This window comes from Ahaetulla prasina, chromosome 9, assembly GCF_028640845.1.
Source record: "Ahaetulla prasina isolate Xishuangbanna chromosome 9, ASM2864084v1, whole genome shotgun sequence".
Lineage (NCBI taxonomy): Eukaryota > Metazoa > Chordata > Lepidosauria > Squamata > Colubridae > Ahaetulla > Ahaetulla prasina.
In genome coordinates this window covers 1,888,353-1,904,490 of record NC_080547.1, presented here as the reverse complement: position 1 = coordinate 1,904,490, position 16,138 = coordinate 1,888,353, and the positions used below count along the sequence as shown (strand labels likewise).

General features: G+C 43.7%; 1 protein-coding gene across 1 annotated transcript in view; it reads right to left on the bottom strand.

Moving 5' to 3' along the window:
- Nucleotides 1-956: 956 nt before the first annotated feature.
- The window catches only part of PROM2 (prominin 2), a 45,131-nt gene continuing 29,949 nt past the window's right edge, over nt 957-16,138 (bottom strand). Inside the window, exons 16-24 of the mRNA XM_058194113.1 lie at nt 15,562-15,633; nt 15,347-15,439; nt 15,067-15,120; nt 13,415-13,495; nt 11,034-11,102; nt 9,129-9,218; nt 7,082-7,188; nt 1,614-2,039; nt 957-1,470 (exon numbers count right to left, since the gene is read on the bottom strand). Of these exons, the coding sequence (XP_058050096.1) occupies nt 1,976-2,039; nt 7,082-7,188; nt 9,129-9,218; nt 11,034-11,102; nt 13,415-13,495; nt 15,067-15,120; nt 15,347-15,439; nt 15,562-15,633 (630 nt within the window). The 3' untranslated portion in view covers nt 957-1,470; nt 1,614-1,975. The remainder of the gene's footprint in view (nt 1,471-1,613; nt 2,040-7,081; nt 7,189-9,128; nt 9,219-11,033; nt 11,103-13,414; nt 13,496-15,066; nt 15,121-15,346; nt 15,440-15,561; nt 15,634-16,138) is intronic.

Genomic DNA, 16,138 nt, shown 5'->3' with positions numbered 1-16,138 from the left:
TGATGTCCGATATGCAGTGCAGGTTCCAGACAGGTGAGCTGTATTCAAGAATTGATCTAGCAAATGTTTCATATGCTCTAGTTAGTAGTACAATATTACCAGAGAAGAAGCTACGCAAGATTAGGTTAACAACTCTTAGTGCCTTTTTGGCAATGTTGTTACAGTGGGCTCTGGCACTTAGATCTTTAGAAATGAGTACTATAGAAATGTTCTATTTTCAATGTGGGTGCCAGTCTGGAAATATAAAGTTATATGTTTGCGCTCAAGAGGAAGTTTGTCTAATTCCTCTCCCGCTTGGGAGTGAGGTCAATAACAAGATTAGCGCTGGCTCTTCTCAAGAGTTTCAGAAATAAATCACATCCGTAAAGTCTCAAAGTTCTCAGCTGAACGGAACAAGTTGGATGTCCCTGATGACTCTTCCTGATGTGCGCAGCACTATCTCCAAGCAATTACACCTTGGAAATCCTTTTGGGGACACGTCACCCCTTAAAAGAAAACACCTCCTGGGTGCAGAAAGAGCCCTTAGTGATTTGAGATCAGGGGGGTGGGTTTCAGCCAGTTCGGGAAAACCGGATGCTAATTTTACATCTGGGGGTCAGATTATTCTCCAAAGCACCAAAGAAGGCAGGACAAGAAACAATGGATGGAAACTAAACAAGGAGAGGAGCAACCTGGAACTAAGGAGAAACTTCCTGACAGTGAGGACAATGAACCAGTGGAACAGCTCGCCACCAGAAGTTGTGGGTGCTTCATCACTGGAGGTTTTCGAGAAGAAACTGGACAGCCGCTTGTCTGGAATGGTATCGGTTCTCCTGCTTGAGCAGGAGGCTGGACTAGAAGACCTCTAAGGTCCCTTTCAGCTCTGTTCCGTTCTGGTCCTATTCCCTCCCTTTTTTAATCGTCTGTACTTAGGCTTGAATTCTCAATTCCATTTTCCCAATGAAGGAGAGGAGGCCTTTCCTTGTTATTTATGAATTTATAAACCGCTTCAAGGTGACCTGAATGGTGGACAAAAAACAACAGCAACCTCATAGCCAACACCAGAGCTATCATAGTCACATAAAATAACAGAAATACAATACAGGTAGTCCTTGACTTATAACAATTCATTTAGTGACCGTTTAAAGTTACAACAGCAGTGAAAAATAGGACTTATGAACGTTTTTTCACAGTTACGACCTTTGTGGCATCCCCAGGGTCACGTGATCAAAACTCAGATGCCTGGCAATTGACTCATACTTATGACGGTTGCAGCGTCCCGGGGTCACGCGATCCCCTTTCTACGGCCTTCTGACAAGCAAAGTCAAGGGGGGAGCTCGATCCACTTAACAACCGGGTTACTCACTTATTAACTTCACCGATTCACTTAATGACGGAGGCAAGAAAAGTTGTAACAGGGGGCAACTTAACAAATGTCTCACTCAGCAACAGAAACGTTGGGCTCAATTGTGGTCATAAGTCCAGGACTACCTATATCAGGGGTCTCCAAGCTTGGTCCCTTTAAGACTTGTGGACTTCAACTCCCAGAGTCCCTCAGCCAGCAAAGCTGGCTGAGGAACTCTGGGAGTTGAAGTCCACAAGTCTTAAAGGGACCAAGCTTGGAGACCCCTGACCTATATCAATTTAAAAACAAAACAAAACATAACAGCACTAGGAGATGAGTAGCATTTAAATCCCGATATCCAGGTTTTGGTTTTGGTTTTACAAGTTTTGGGGCCATTCAGACTTCAAACTCAACCTGTGTCTGCAGCGTCGTTAACCAGAAACTCCTTTTAATAATTTCAGCAAGGGTCATTGGGCGTTGGGACTTCGGCAACGGTCTCCAGGAAACAGTCCTGCCCATCAATGCGCTGACAATTCTGCAGTTCTGGAGGTTGTTGGTTTTTTTGGAAAGACCAAGCCAAGAGCACTTCCTGGAAGGAGCAGCCTTCGATCCCCTCACCTGGTTATCCTGAAGGGAAGGTCAGGGAGGGTCTTACAGCCGCAGAGACGTCACCCGTGGGATGTGGAAGGGAAACGTTTCATCCGATCCAGTAGAGCTAGACGCAGCAGAAGAGAAAGCAAACTCTTATTATTTTCTTAGGAGATCGGGAACGTCCGCACACTGCGGTCAAAAAAGTCAAAATCGTGGCCACAACCACGTCATCGTGCGTGGCGCATGGATGTCGTCGTGCCCATCAAAGGTGCGCAGAGCTTCCGTTGCAACATCGTGGCTGCCCCCTTGGGTTGTTGTTGTTTTTTTAGAAAAGTTTTTTATTTATTTTTTTCAAAACAGACAAACAAACAATACATTTCTTCTGAACAGAGTATTGGCCGAGTCAAAATTTGTATCGCTTTTAGTTTTCTCCAACACAATTTATATATTTCACTTTTTGCCATAATATTCTTTCTAATTTTTTTGTTTTATTTTCCTTCTGTTTCTTCTGGTATATAATCAATATTACCATTCGCCCTAATCCCTAATCTTGACCAATTTTTCTTCCCCCCCACCCCCATTACTTTTTTCAAATTGAAACCCTTTAAATTAAAGTCAATCATTTTTCTAAAACCTAACCCTAATTCATTGCTCCCTTTTCACAATATAATATAATTTCAAATATTTTCCCTAGGTTCCATTATTACAATTATAGATTTTAACATTCATACAATTTTACATATATAACCCATTTCCTTCCCTCTTTTCCATTTCTTTTTTATCCAAATCAGCTTATCTGGAAAAAAAACTTGGTTTTTTTTGACTATGCCCTATAGACCAGGGGTCTCAAGCTTGGTCCTTTAAGACTTGTGGACTTCAACTCCCAGAGTCCTCAGCCAGCAAAGCTGGTTGGGGAATTCTGGGAGTTGAAGTCCTCCAGGCTTAACGTTGCCAAGATGAGAGACCTCTGCTATAGACACCACTGAGCAGGAAGTCATTTAAGGTTTTTAGAATGACTGGGGTATTCATTCATTCATTCACTCATTCAACTGATGTGCCACCTGTCTCCATTGATAAGGTGAACCTGGGTGCCTTCTTTATTCATTACTTTGATTTATATTGTCTCCCATCTCAACTGCAAGGCTCTGGATGGCTTCCAGAAATAAAAAATGAAACTTCCAAAAACTAATAGAGTACAGCAAGACAGTGATTAAAGGGGGACTCAATTATTTTTTCAGACTCTGGTATTTGATAGCTAAAAAATGAACAACGGCAGATATTTTCTGCCCTGAAGTTCGATGGGCATTTAGCCTGATAATGAGAGGTGAGTTGTTCCTTAGGAAGGGGGTCCAAAGATGCTTTTTCAAGAGGCAGCTGGATTTTCTGGAACCAGCAAGTGCAGTTATAATAATAATAATAATAATAATAATATAATATCAGAGTTGGAAGGGACCTTGGAGGTCTTCTAGTCCAACCCCCTGCCAAGGCAGGAAACCCTACACCATTTCAGACAAATGGCTATCCAACATTTTCTTAAAAATTTCCAGTGTTGGAGCATTCACAATGCTCCAACACTGCATGATTAATTGTTCTAACTGTCAGGAAATTTCTCCTTAGTTCCAAGTTGCTTCTCTCCTTGATTAGTTTCCACCCATTGCTTCTTGTTCTACCCTCAGTTGCCTCTTGAAAAACCCACCTTTGGGATAACCATGACCTGGGTGACTGAGAATCTCCATAGAGTATAGAATAGAATTCTTGATTGGCCAAGTATGATTGGACACACAAGGAATTTGTCTTTGGTGCATACGCTCTCAGTGTACATAAAAGAAAAGATTCATTCGACAATTTGGGCCTCTGGTGGCTCAACAGACTAAGTCTGTCTGTTATTAACAGCAGCTGCTTGCAATTACTGCAAGTTCAAGTCCACCAGGCCCAAGGTTGACTCAGCCTTCCATCCTTTATAAGGTAGGTAAAATGAGGACCCAGATTGTTGGGGCAATTAAGTTGACTTTGTAGATAATATACAAATGGATGAAGATTATTGCTTAACACATTGTAAGCCGCCCTGAGTCTTCGGAGAAGGGCAGGATATAAATTAAAATTAAAAAAAAGAATCATAAGGTACAACACTTAATGATAGTCATAGGGTACAAACAAGCAATCAGGAAACAATCAATATCAATATAAATTGTAAGGATACAAGCAACAAAGTTACAGTCATAAGTGAGAGGAGATGGGTGATGGGAACGATGAGAAGATTAATAGTAGTGCAGATTTAATAAATAGTTTGACAGTGTCGAGGGAATTATTTGTTTAGCAGAGTGATGGCATTCGGGAAGAAACTGTTCTTGTGTCTAGTTGTTCTGGTGTGCAGTGCTCTGTAGCATCGTTTTGAGGGTAGGAGTTGAAACAGTTTATGTCCAGGATGTGAGGGGTAATGTAAATATTTTCACAGCCCTCTTTTTGACTCGTGCAGTATACAGGTCCTCAATGGAAGGCAGGTTGGTAGCAATTATTTTTTCTGCAGTTCTAATTATCCTCTGAAGTCTGTGTCTGTCTTGTTGGGCTGCAGAGCCAACCCAGACAGTTATAGAGGTGCAGATGACAGACTCAATAATTCCTCTGTAGAACTGGATCAGCAGCTCCTTGGGCAGTTTGAGCTTCCTGAGTTGGCGCAGAAAGAACATTATTTGTTGTGCTTTTTGATGAAGGGAGCTCCTACCTTTGAGGAGACTTGATTTGGTGGCCCTCCAAAGAGAAAAGTCCTGAAATGTTCTCAACCTTCTCAATTTTTTTTTTTTTTTGAGTGGATGAAATTTTGCAAGGAAGAAAGTTAAGGCATTTTGGCAGCGGTCCTTGAAAGTAATGAAGCCCTGCCGAGCTATTCAGATAACTGTATGTAGGCTAGAGTTGGGCTTGATATATATACATATATATATATATATATATATATATATATATATATATATATATATATATATATATATATATATATATATATGTTTGTTTGTTTTCTGAGGTTTTATGGTGTTTGTATGTAGGTCTTTGGTTATTCAGGTTTTCTCCCAGAAATTGGAGGTGTCTTGGCGACGTTTCGACGAAGTCTCATTCGTCATCTTCAGGCTTCAGCTTCGTGCTTCTGGGAGCAATGTGTGATTGCAGCTGTTTCTTCCTTTCCTTTGTGTCCACGAACACGAAGCCAAACAACAGCAATGCAGCTCACCAGCTCAAATCCCCCTACAACTCAGACTAATCTGAGCACAACCAAGCCCCCACCCAAACAGGACACACCCCCATCCAATCAGAGCACAGCCAAGCTCCCACCCAATCAGTTCAAACCCCCACTAGCAGTTAAAAAGGAAGAAAAGCTGCAATCACACATTGCTCCCAGAAGCACGAAGCTGAAGCCTGAAGATGACAAATGAGACTTCGTCGAAACGTCGCCAATACACTTCCAATTTTACGCGGGAGAAAACCCGAATAACCAAAGACCTACATATATATATATCTACATCTTTTATTGCTGCAGCTTTTGTGTTTTCCCCCCATTGTATGTTCTTCCCTGATAAGTTGGTGCTGAGCTAAAAATGAAGGACAGTCTAGAAATAGAGTCCATATTAGTAATAATAATAATATCTGCAACAAATAGCATTTGTCTGCAAGCAAGAACTGATGGGACCACAAAATAGTAGAGAATGAACAAGTTCAAGTGCCCTGGGAGTTTAGAATTCGAACGGACAGGCAGCTGCCACATAACACTCCAAATTTAACAATTGTTGATAAGGAAAACCAAAAAAAATGTTTGGATAATGGACATGGCAGTACCTGGAGCAACACAATAGAAGAGAAAGAACTGGAGAAAAATTTCGAAATACAAAGACCTGTAACAGAATTAGAACAATGATGGTAAAAGAAAGCAAATGTAGTACCAATACTGAGAGGCACCTTGGGTGCAATCCCAAAACAACTGGAGCTCCATCCTTCGGCACTGACAAATTCACCATCGGTCAATTGCAAAAGGCAGCTTTACGGAACAGCTTACATTCTGCAACAATACCGCAGCTATAACTCCATCAAACACCCACATTCTTGGGAAGGACTCGACAGGTGAATTAAAAAATGCCAAATTCAGTCCAGACTGCGAGACAAACCATCACAACAGCAACAACATTCTTAAAGATCCATCTCAACCTGGACACCCTTTTTTTTTGGGAACTATTGCTATCTGGCAGACGGTACAGGACAATAAAAACAAGGACAAATAGGCTGAAAATCAGTTTCTATCCCAGAGCAGTACCTATGTTGAATTCTACTGTATAGTGTAATACTAATGCAGTATCAGGGGTTTTCAATTCAATTGTGTAGAATGTGGAGGATGTGAGTTTTTGTTTTATTATTATCTTTTTATTCATTAACCATGAAACTCACTCAACTGAACATTTAAAAATGTGTTAATGGTTGACACGGGTTGCTGCCAGAGTCCTAGGAAGATAATGATTTATAGCAGGGGTAGTCAACCTTTTTATACCTACCGCCCACTTTTGTATCTCTGTTAGTAGTAAAATTTTCTAACCGCCCACCGGTTCCACAGTAATGCACCGTGTATCGTCATCTGCGCATGCCTCTTGCGCATCGTGGATTGGGTTGGGGGGGGCGCCGGCTACCAGCTCTGCTTGTCTGTTACAGCTGGGTGGTGTGGGGGGAGATGCGCGAGCTATTCTGGGACGAGGCTCTTTTGCTTGCGGTCACATTATAACGCCATTTAGTTTCACTTACGTAACGTGAACTAAACTTATGCGCGGGCGATACAAATAGTATATTTTCAGAAATTTAAATTGTCACGGGGAATTTTTTGAAAACCTAATGAAAATGTTTTTAAATAATGCTATGAACTTTTTTTAAAAAATGAATTAAATTTAAAAAAAAAGGAAAGTGCTTCAGAATCGGACAAAACCCTTACCGCCCACCATGAAAGCTGGAACGCCCACTAGTGGGAGGTAGGGACCAGGTTGGCTACCACTGATTTATAGTTTTCTTATGTCTGATGTACACTGAAGATGGCATTTAATTTCGTTGTGCGAGGTGCAAATGACAATAAACGTGAACAACTTAAACAGTAAAGGGAAGAACCCTCCGTATCCCATCTTTCGCAGAAATGTCACTTACACTAATTTGTGCCGAATTGGACGAAAATGCTTCATCATCTTGAAGGCGAGGAACAAACCCGGCAGCAGGAAAAAGGCACATCCTCCCAGGCTGAACCAAAAGGCATTCTGGAGGAAAGGAAAAGCAGACATCACCAAAGAATAGAATAGAATAGAATAGAATAGAATAGAATAGAATAGAATAGAATAGAATAGAATAGAATAGAATAGAATAGAATAGAATTTTTATTGGCCAAGTGTGATTGGACACACAAGGAATTTGTCTTGGTGCATATGCTCTCAGTGTACATAAAAGAAAAGATACGTTCATCAAGGAAAAGTATACGGGTGGTGGGGAGGGTCTTTTTCCCCTGGCACTGAGGGGAAATCCTCTAACTCTGGTATATAATCTGTGTCCTCCAAAGATTGCTTTAAAGGGGTCTTCAGAGGTCCCCAAGACCAAGGTAGGGGCCACGACAGCACTGTCAAAGCCCCACCCACCCACCTGTCCAATTTCACTCTGTCTGATTAAATGTTTTTAAGAAAAAGAAAGGAAGAAAGAGACAAACAATGAGGAAAAACATAAAGCACAATGCTTTGAATATTAATCAATGCTTTAGTGCAGGGGTCTCCAACCTTGGTCCCTTTAAGAGTTGTGGACTTCAACTCCCAGAGTCCCTCAGCCAGCTGGCTGAGGGACTCTGGGAGTTGAAGTCCACAAGTCTTAAAGGGACCAAGCTTGGAGACCCCTGCTTTAGCGCAGAGCTCCTGAGGATAATGAAAGTTTAAACTATAGCTGCGAACACTTAACAAGTGCTAGACACGAGCAGGTATTAAGAACAGTTATTATATTGTATTTGTGGTCAAGTGTTAAGAGGAAATTGGTCAGAGCAATTAAAACTAGCCGAGGTTGTGGTTTGAGACAATGCCAGGATTATAGTCTACACTAGGAAGTTAAGAACTCAACGATGGCCAATTTCCATGTTTTTTGCTAAGAAAACTTGATGGAAGCATCCCTAAAAACATCAGGAGAAATTCAGATTGTATCAGAATTACGTCATTGCAAAGCAGGCCTAGATTTATGCTTTTAAAGATGGGGAAACATTATTTTGGCAACCCCCATCTTGATGGCTCAGAAAAACTAAGCAGGGTTGGACCAGATTAGTGTTTGGACAGAGCACCACCTGGAAATCCCAAAATTAGGAGATTAGGAAGATTAGTAGATTAGGAAGATGAAAAAACACAGCACAAGGAGGTATTGGCAGCTTTTTCTAATGGGTTTGCCAGGAAGTCACTGGCATTGACCTTGACTGGGAGATGCTACCTTTCATCTTATACCTACGTAGACATGAGCTGTACCTTTCTTGGGGGGAAAAGGAAACCAATAGACAAGTTGGATTTTAAGAAGGGATTTAGGTGAAGTGATAGGATCGTGATGCACATTAAAACAGGTGGAGCTTCGTTCACACCACTGTGGCTGTCAGACCTGCCCCAATCTGATCCCATAGGAAAGAGAGACCCTCGACTCCATTTGGTTGAAGTGAAAGGTTCTTCGACTAAAAGGATGTTGGCTGCACTAAAGTCCGGCTAGCTCTAGGTTTCCCGCACTCAAAAGATACAGATTCTCCTCATCCCAGCCCTCCCCTTTGTGACGAGTCTGTCTTCAGCCAATCGGAACTCGCCGAAGGCACCAGTTTTTGTGAGACAGTTGTTAAGGGAGGTTTGCCCTATTTTACGACCCTTTGTTGCCATAGTTTTTAAGCGAATCACTGCAGCTGTTAATTTATATCACGGTTGTTGATAGAATCATATATTGAATATATTGTCAGAAGGTTGCAAAAGCGGATCACATGACCCCGGGACACTGCAACCGTCATAAAAATGAGTCAGTTGCGAAGCATCCGAGATTTGATCACGTGACCCATGGGGACGCTGCAATGCTATTGTGAAAAATGGTCGCTTTTCTTCATTGTGAATGGTCACTAAACGAACGGTTGTAAGTTGAGGGCTACGTTGAGTGGGCCAGGAAAGAAGGTTGAAAGCTTTAGTTAGATGGCAGAAATATTTACCCAAGGATCCATAACGCGATTGCACAAGATCACCCGGCTATTGTCCAGAGCGATGGAAAAGGGCTGGCAGGAAGCCACATCCTCAGTCAGCTGTTACAGAACAAAGGAATAACTGGTTTAAAATTATTTTATTTATAGTTTTTTCTTTAACATCCATAAGTGCTTAGTGAACAGTGTATGGTCTGGGTCAGGGGTCTCCAACCTTGGTCCCTTTAAGACTTGTGGACTTCAACTCCCAGAGTTCTTCAGCCAGCTTTGCTTTGCTGGCTATGCTGGCTGAGGAATTCTGGGAGTTGAAGTCCACAAGTCTTAAAGGAACCAAGGTTGAGACCCTGTCTACAGTGCCCTTGAAACGGTATAATTTTACCTCAGCTTAGAAAACCCATGTTCCAGTTTCAGTCAAACATCCGAACTGGGTTTTCTTCAAACAGTTTTTGAAGTTTGTTTCCTTTTTAATTGATTTGCAGAGGAATGCTGTAGGCTCAGAAGTTTGAAGTCCTTGAGTTACCTCAAAGCAGTTTCTTTTATTGTTTAGGCCAGGGGTCTCCAACCTTGGTCCCTTTAAGACTTGTGGACTTCAACTCCCAGAGTTCCTCAGCCAGCTTTGCTTTGCTGGCTATGCTGGCTGAGGAATTCTGGGAGTTGAAGTCCACAAGTCTTAAAGGAACCAAGGTTGGAGACCCCTGTCTACAGTGCCCTTGAAACGGTATAATTTTACCTCAGCTTAGAAAACCCATGTTCCAGTTTCAGTCAAACATCCGAACTGGGTTTTCTTCAAACAGTTTTTGAAGTTTGTTTCCTTTTTAATTGATTTGCAGAGGAATGCTGTAGGCTCAGAAGTTTGAAGTCCTTGAGTTACCTCAAAGCAGTTTCTTTTATTGTTTAGGCCAGGGGTCTCCAACCTTGGTCCCTTTAAGACTTGTGGACTTCAACTCCCAGAGTCCCTCAACCTAAGCTTTGCTGGCTGAGGGACTCTGGGAGTTGAAGTCCACAAGTCTTAAAGGGACCAAGGTTGGAGACCCCTGGTCTGGGTTGAAAAGTGATGATCGCGTGGCTCAGCTGGGATCGTCAGAGCCTTTTAAAAGCGTTTTTTCTACAACCTCTTCAGCCAAAGAGGTTGTAAAAAAAATGCTTTTAAAAGGTTCTGACGATCTCAGCTGAATTGCTTGATCATCAGAGGCTTTTTTTTCTTTTAAAGGCAAAAAAAAGTGCTTTTAAAAGAAAACAAAAGGCCTCTGACGATCAGGCAACTCAGCTGGGATCGTCAGAGGAGCCTTTTAAAAGCTTTTTTTTTTACAACCTCTTCGGTTGTAGAAAAAAATGCTTTTAAAGGGTTTTGACGATCCCAGCTGAACCGTGCAATCGTCAGAGGCTTTTTTTTTACTTTTAAAAGCATTTTTTCAGCTGAAGAAAAAATGCTTTTAAAAGTAAAAAAAAAAAAACCTTGATCGCGCGGCTCAGCTGGGCATAGGCGGGGGGGGAGTGTAGGGATTTTTGCTACCGGTTCTCCGAACCACCTGCCGCCATCGCTACTGGATCAGGCAATCCGGTCCGAATCAGGAGCATTTCACCCCTGGATTAAGGGGGTCATTAAAAGAAGATGAAGCAGGCAGCACCCAGGCTACCTTGGCTAACCTAAGCCTGGTTGAACCAATGTAGTATTTGGATGAGAAGCAGGAAAGACAGGAGGGAATAGTTTTACACTGGGAAGTTCAACAGCCTCTCAAAAGAAGACAATGGCCAGCCACATCCGTACTTTGTCTAATCAAACAACATGGAAACGTGTACATAATCACTGCCATCATCCGCCAGCTATGTCTGCCCTGAGGGCACTATCACTCCGGGCAACTCCAGGATCTGCTGACCCAGGGTCATCTGTGGACTGTAAGGGAAGCCAATTCTCACCGTACTCCTCATCCAGTTCAGGTACTGGGAGATAAATCCCAACTCCTTCCTTGCAAAACAGTCCAACTCCTGGAGGAAGAGGAAAACGGAGTTAAAAGCAGATTTTGTAAAAGGATGTGTCAGAGAAACTCATTTTCTCCTGCGATTTCTCCCCCTCTTGATAAACCGCCATCTAATTCAGGGCTCTCCAACCTTGGCAACTTGAAGACTTGTGGACTTCAACTCCCAGAATCCCTCAGACAGCTTTGCTTCGCTGGCTGAGGGATTCTGGGAGTTGAAGTCCACAAGTCTTCAAGTTGCCAAGGTTGGAGACCCCTGATCTAAACCAAGGACAATTTCCATCAACAAATGGAATCTGCAGAATCTATTATCTAGGGTTGCATGAATAGCGCACTGTATATATTTAAATCTGGGCCATCTGTCTCCTTTTATAGGGCTACAGTGCCCAGTTCCAGGTTTGGACCACAGAGGCCGGGATAGCTCAGGCTGTTAAGAAGCCTGTTATTAGAACACAGTAGCCTGCAATTACTGCAGGTTCTAGTCCCACCAGGCCCAAGGTTGACTCAGCCTTCCATCCTTTATAAGGTAGGTAAAATGAGGACCCAGATTGTTGGGGGGGCAATAAGTTGACTTTGTAAAAAATATACAAATAGAATGAGACTATTGCCTTACACAATGTAAGCCGCCCTGAGTCTTCGGAGAAGGGCGGGATATAAATGTAAACAAACAAAAAAAAAAGGCAGCAAGATCCTGCAGGAAAATTTGAGATCTGGGCAATCCAACCTCTAATCAGTGTCCAGTTAATCAATTCGTGAATTTAGAACATACAATGCCCTGAATTTTTCAACAGGAGGCATCATCTGGGCAGGTGATGGACTTCAAGAAAGATCTTTATTTCTTCAATCAAACTTTTGTTTTATTTCCAAAGTTTGAATTCAAAAACAGAAAAGAAAGATTTTGAAAAAAAGACAAACAAAGCCAAAAAAAAAAATTGTCATAAAAAGAAAGTAACAAAAACGCATTTCTAAACTTATTTCTAAAGTTCTGTTTTTTTTACTATTTTTTACAGGGCGTTTTCTCAAGCTCAGCAACTATACAGGTAGTCCTCAACTGACGACCGCGCAACAGAGCCCCAAAATTATGTCGCTGAGTGAGACAGTTCTTTTGCCCCGTTTTACAACTTTTCTTGCCACTGTTGTTAAGTGAATCATTGCAGTTCTGGAATTAGTAACGTGGTCGTTAAGTGAATCTGGATTCCCCGTTGACTTTGCTTGCCAGAAGGTCACAAAAGGGGAATATGTGATCTTGGGAGGCTGCGACCGTCATAAATGTGAGTCATTGGCAAGCGGTTGAATGTGGATCACGCAACCAAGGCGGTGCTGCAAAAATTGTAAGTGTGGAAAACGGTCATAAGACCCTTTTTTCTGTGTAACTTTGAACAGCCGCTAAATGAACTGCTGGTAAGTCGAGAACTACCTGTATGGACTTCAATTCCCAGAATTCCCCAGTTGGTGTTTGTTGAGTGAGAGATATGAATTTGAACTCTCTGGAATGAAAGGATATTGCAAAATCCCCATTCCCTCCCCACTCCTGGGCGAAGGATACTGCAAAATCCCCATTCCCTCCCCACTCCTGGGCGAAGGATACTGCAAAATCCCCATTCCCTCCCCACTCCTGGGGAAGGATACTGCAAAATCCCCATTCCCTCCCCACTCCTGGGGAAGGATACTGCAAAATCCCCATTCCCTCCCCACTCCTGGGGAAGGATATTGCAAAATCCCCATTCCCTCCCCACTCCTGGGGAAGGATACTGCAAAATCCCCATTCCCTCCCCACTCTTGGGGAAGGATATTGCAAAATCCCCATTCCCTCCCCACTCTTGGGGAAGGATACTGCAAAATCCCCATTCCCTCCCCACTCCTGGGGAAGGATACTGCAAAATCCCCATTCCATCCCCATTCCTGGGGCCAGCCGGAGGTGGTATTTGCTGGTTCTCCAAACTACTCAAAATTTCTGCTACCGGTTCTGCAGAACCTGTCAGAACCTGCTGGATTTCACCCCTGGGCTGGCCCCAGAATGGGGAGGGAATGGGGATTTTGCAGTATCCTTCCCCTGCCACACCCACCAAGCCACGCCCCCAGAACCGGTAATAAAAAAAATGGATTTCACAACGGTGTGTTGGCGTGTGTGGAAATTGGCCTCCTAGCATTTCTGGAGGACATCAGGTTGAGAAAGGCTCCTCCAGGATTATGAGAGAGGAAGACAAGCCTGGCAGAGTATTTTGAGAGCAACTGAAGGGATCTGATGAGGTGCTGTTAGTCCTCGAATAGCCCCGCCCTTGGGAACAACCTTTCGAGTTTACCTGTTTTCTTCCAGCTCACCTGTCTGAGAATCTTCTTTGTCTGTGAGGGAAGAATGGCCTCCACAAGGATGATCTGGGACTCGGTATTGTTGAACTGAGCCTGCGGAGAGGCAGGAAGAAAAAGCAACTTATTTGGCCGTCAGGGGAAGCTGGAAGAGCTCCTCCTGCTATCGAAGGAAGTAAGGACCTCTGAAAATGGCAGGTTGGCACTGAACTCTGCTACTCCGCCATCAACTCTAGGGCTGGTGGACACCATGAGAAGGTTGAGAGAGAAGGAGGAGGAGGAGGAGGAGGAGGAGGAAAGGGAGGGAGGGAGGGAAGGAAAAGGAGAAGATGGAGGAGGAGGAGGAGACAGGAGGAGGAGGAGGAGAAAGAGAAGGAGGAGGAGGAGGTGGAGGAGATAGGAGGAGGAGGAGGAGGAGGAGAAGGAGGAGGAGGAGGAGGAGGAAAAGGAGAAGGAGCCAGGAGGAAAAGGAGGAGAAGAAGGAGAAGAGGAGGAGGAGGAGGAGGAGAAGGAGGAGGAGGAGGAGAAGGAGAAGGAGAAGGAAAAGGAGAAGGAAGAGAAGGAGAAGGAGAAGGAGAAGGGGAAAGGAGATAATTATGTAGTGTAGAACTTTATTTTACTTTAGTTGATGCCAGGGACACAATCAGTTATCTACACAAGAATGCAGCAGCCAAATCAACTTTTTAGGCACTCAGCACAAAACTATAAGTATCTGTTCTAGCGTGTGGTAGATAGCATCTGGGGTTGCATGCCCAGGCGCCCACAGGTGTGTGTTGCCAACCGGAACATTAATGCATGTACTTATTTATTTTATGCATGCCCAATCAGTCGCCTTCCATTGTTCAATTGGAAATGTTGTTGTGTAGAAAATGCTCAGGGCGTTTTACATTTATGGAAAGGAGTAACCGGTTCCTCTGTGTTTGATAACAAGGTCTTTTCTCTTTGTCTGTAATTACGGTCCAGCTGGCTGGCTGTCCTCCCCCCCACCTCCAGCCCACACCAGCCCACAAAAGCCAAGTATCTGCTTAATCTTTAATTGTGCAAGACGTTTTGGCTGGAATCTGGATTCATTATCCTATAAGAGGTGAGAGAGGATAAAATATTCTTCAATGAATAGCTCGGCCTCCAGAGCAGAACGAAAGCAACATCTGCTCTTAAAGGCGGGTTTTGATGGGCCAAAGAGGCCTTCTGGCTCATGTTGGATGTAGAAGGCAAAGAATTTTCATCGATGAGATAGTTGTAGAAGGGCTAATGCAGAAGCACTGTACTGGTAGTCCTCGACTTACAACCAACTTAAGGAAAGCTGGATGATGGATGGATGGATGGATGGATGGATAGAGAGAGAGAGAGAGAGAGAGACAGAGACAGAGACAGAGACAGAGAGACAGAGAGATGATAGATGATAGATAGATAGATGATAGAGATAGTAGATAGATAGATAGATAGATAGATAGATAGATAGATAGATAGATAGATAGATAGATAGATAGTGATATAGATGAGAGAGAGAGAGAGAGAGAGATGATAGAGAGAGAGAAAGAGAGATGATAGATAGATGATAGAGATAGATAGATAGATAGATGACAGACAGACAGACAGACAGACAGACAGACAGACAGAAAAAAGAGGTGGTACCCCTGAAATAATTTCATCTGTAATAATAATACCTGGAAACTAGGTGACATGGTTGCTAAAAACTGGACACTTTCTCTCAGTTGTGCCTATAAATAAAATTAAATAGAACAAATTAATTTGGTCCCATGAAGTATGAATCACATGCTTCCTCTCCCACTCAAATGGAACCGGAAGTACAACCTTCGCTTTATCTAAAATTAAAGTTTATAGACTATTAATTTAAAACCTCCGAATAGGTTGCTTGCTCTTTCTCCTGAAGCACTTCTGAATTTTAAGTTGCGCTTCCTCGGTGTGCTTCACTTGAAAGCTTACCAAGAGGGTCTCCATTGGGAGGACCACCTGGTTCTGGATCCTTCTGAGCTTCTGGGCTTCCTCCACCAGTCGTTCTGCCAGAGTTCTGTCGCTCTGCAGGAAACATCAACATCTCTGGGTTGGCTGGGAAGCGAGGACGGGAATTTAAGAAGGACTTTGCTCCTCCCCCACCCCACCCCCTATGCACGGCCACCCCCTTTTATCTGGTTCCCCACCTGAACGTCCCTCAGCCTTTCAAGATCTACTGCCAGGCCTTCCACGTTGGTCCTCACCAGAGGGTTGCGCATCTGCAAGAGAAACAATCAGCCATTATGAGGGGCTGTGAGAATATCCTTGGGAGGAGGAAGTCAGTAGCCGAGACAACAGTCAGGCAGGAGGAATGGAGGTGTTGAAAAGCATCTCAGATGGGGCCCTCCCTCGTTCTCTGGAAGGTAAAGGTGAGGGAGGTGTTGTGGTCCGCCAGCAGCCTGCAGACCTGGCAGCGGAGTCAGACAGCGATGAGGCTGAGGAAGAACATGGGCCAGTCCTGGAGGCTGGGGAAGGCCCAGATGAGGGCTCTGCGTCGGAAGCAAAGGTGGGGCCAGGGCCATCGGGGAGTGAAGTGCGGACTCCGGAGCCTCCAGAGGGTGACAGTAGTGAGGCAGAGGAACAGGAGGAGCCTGTTCCTAATGCACGCATGAGAAGAGCTGCCAGAAGGCAAGAGCAGCTCAAGCAAAGAGGACGACTCAGGAGTAAGGCCAAGAGATGATCCAGTCCGAACCGGGAGCATTTCACCCATGATCCAGGACATCT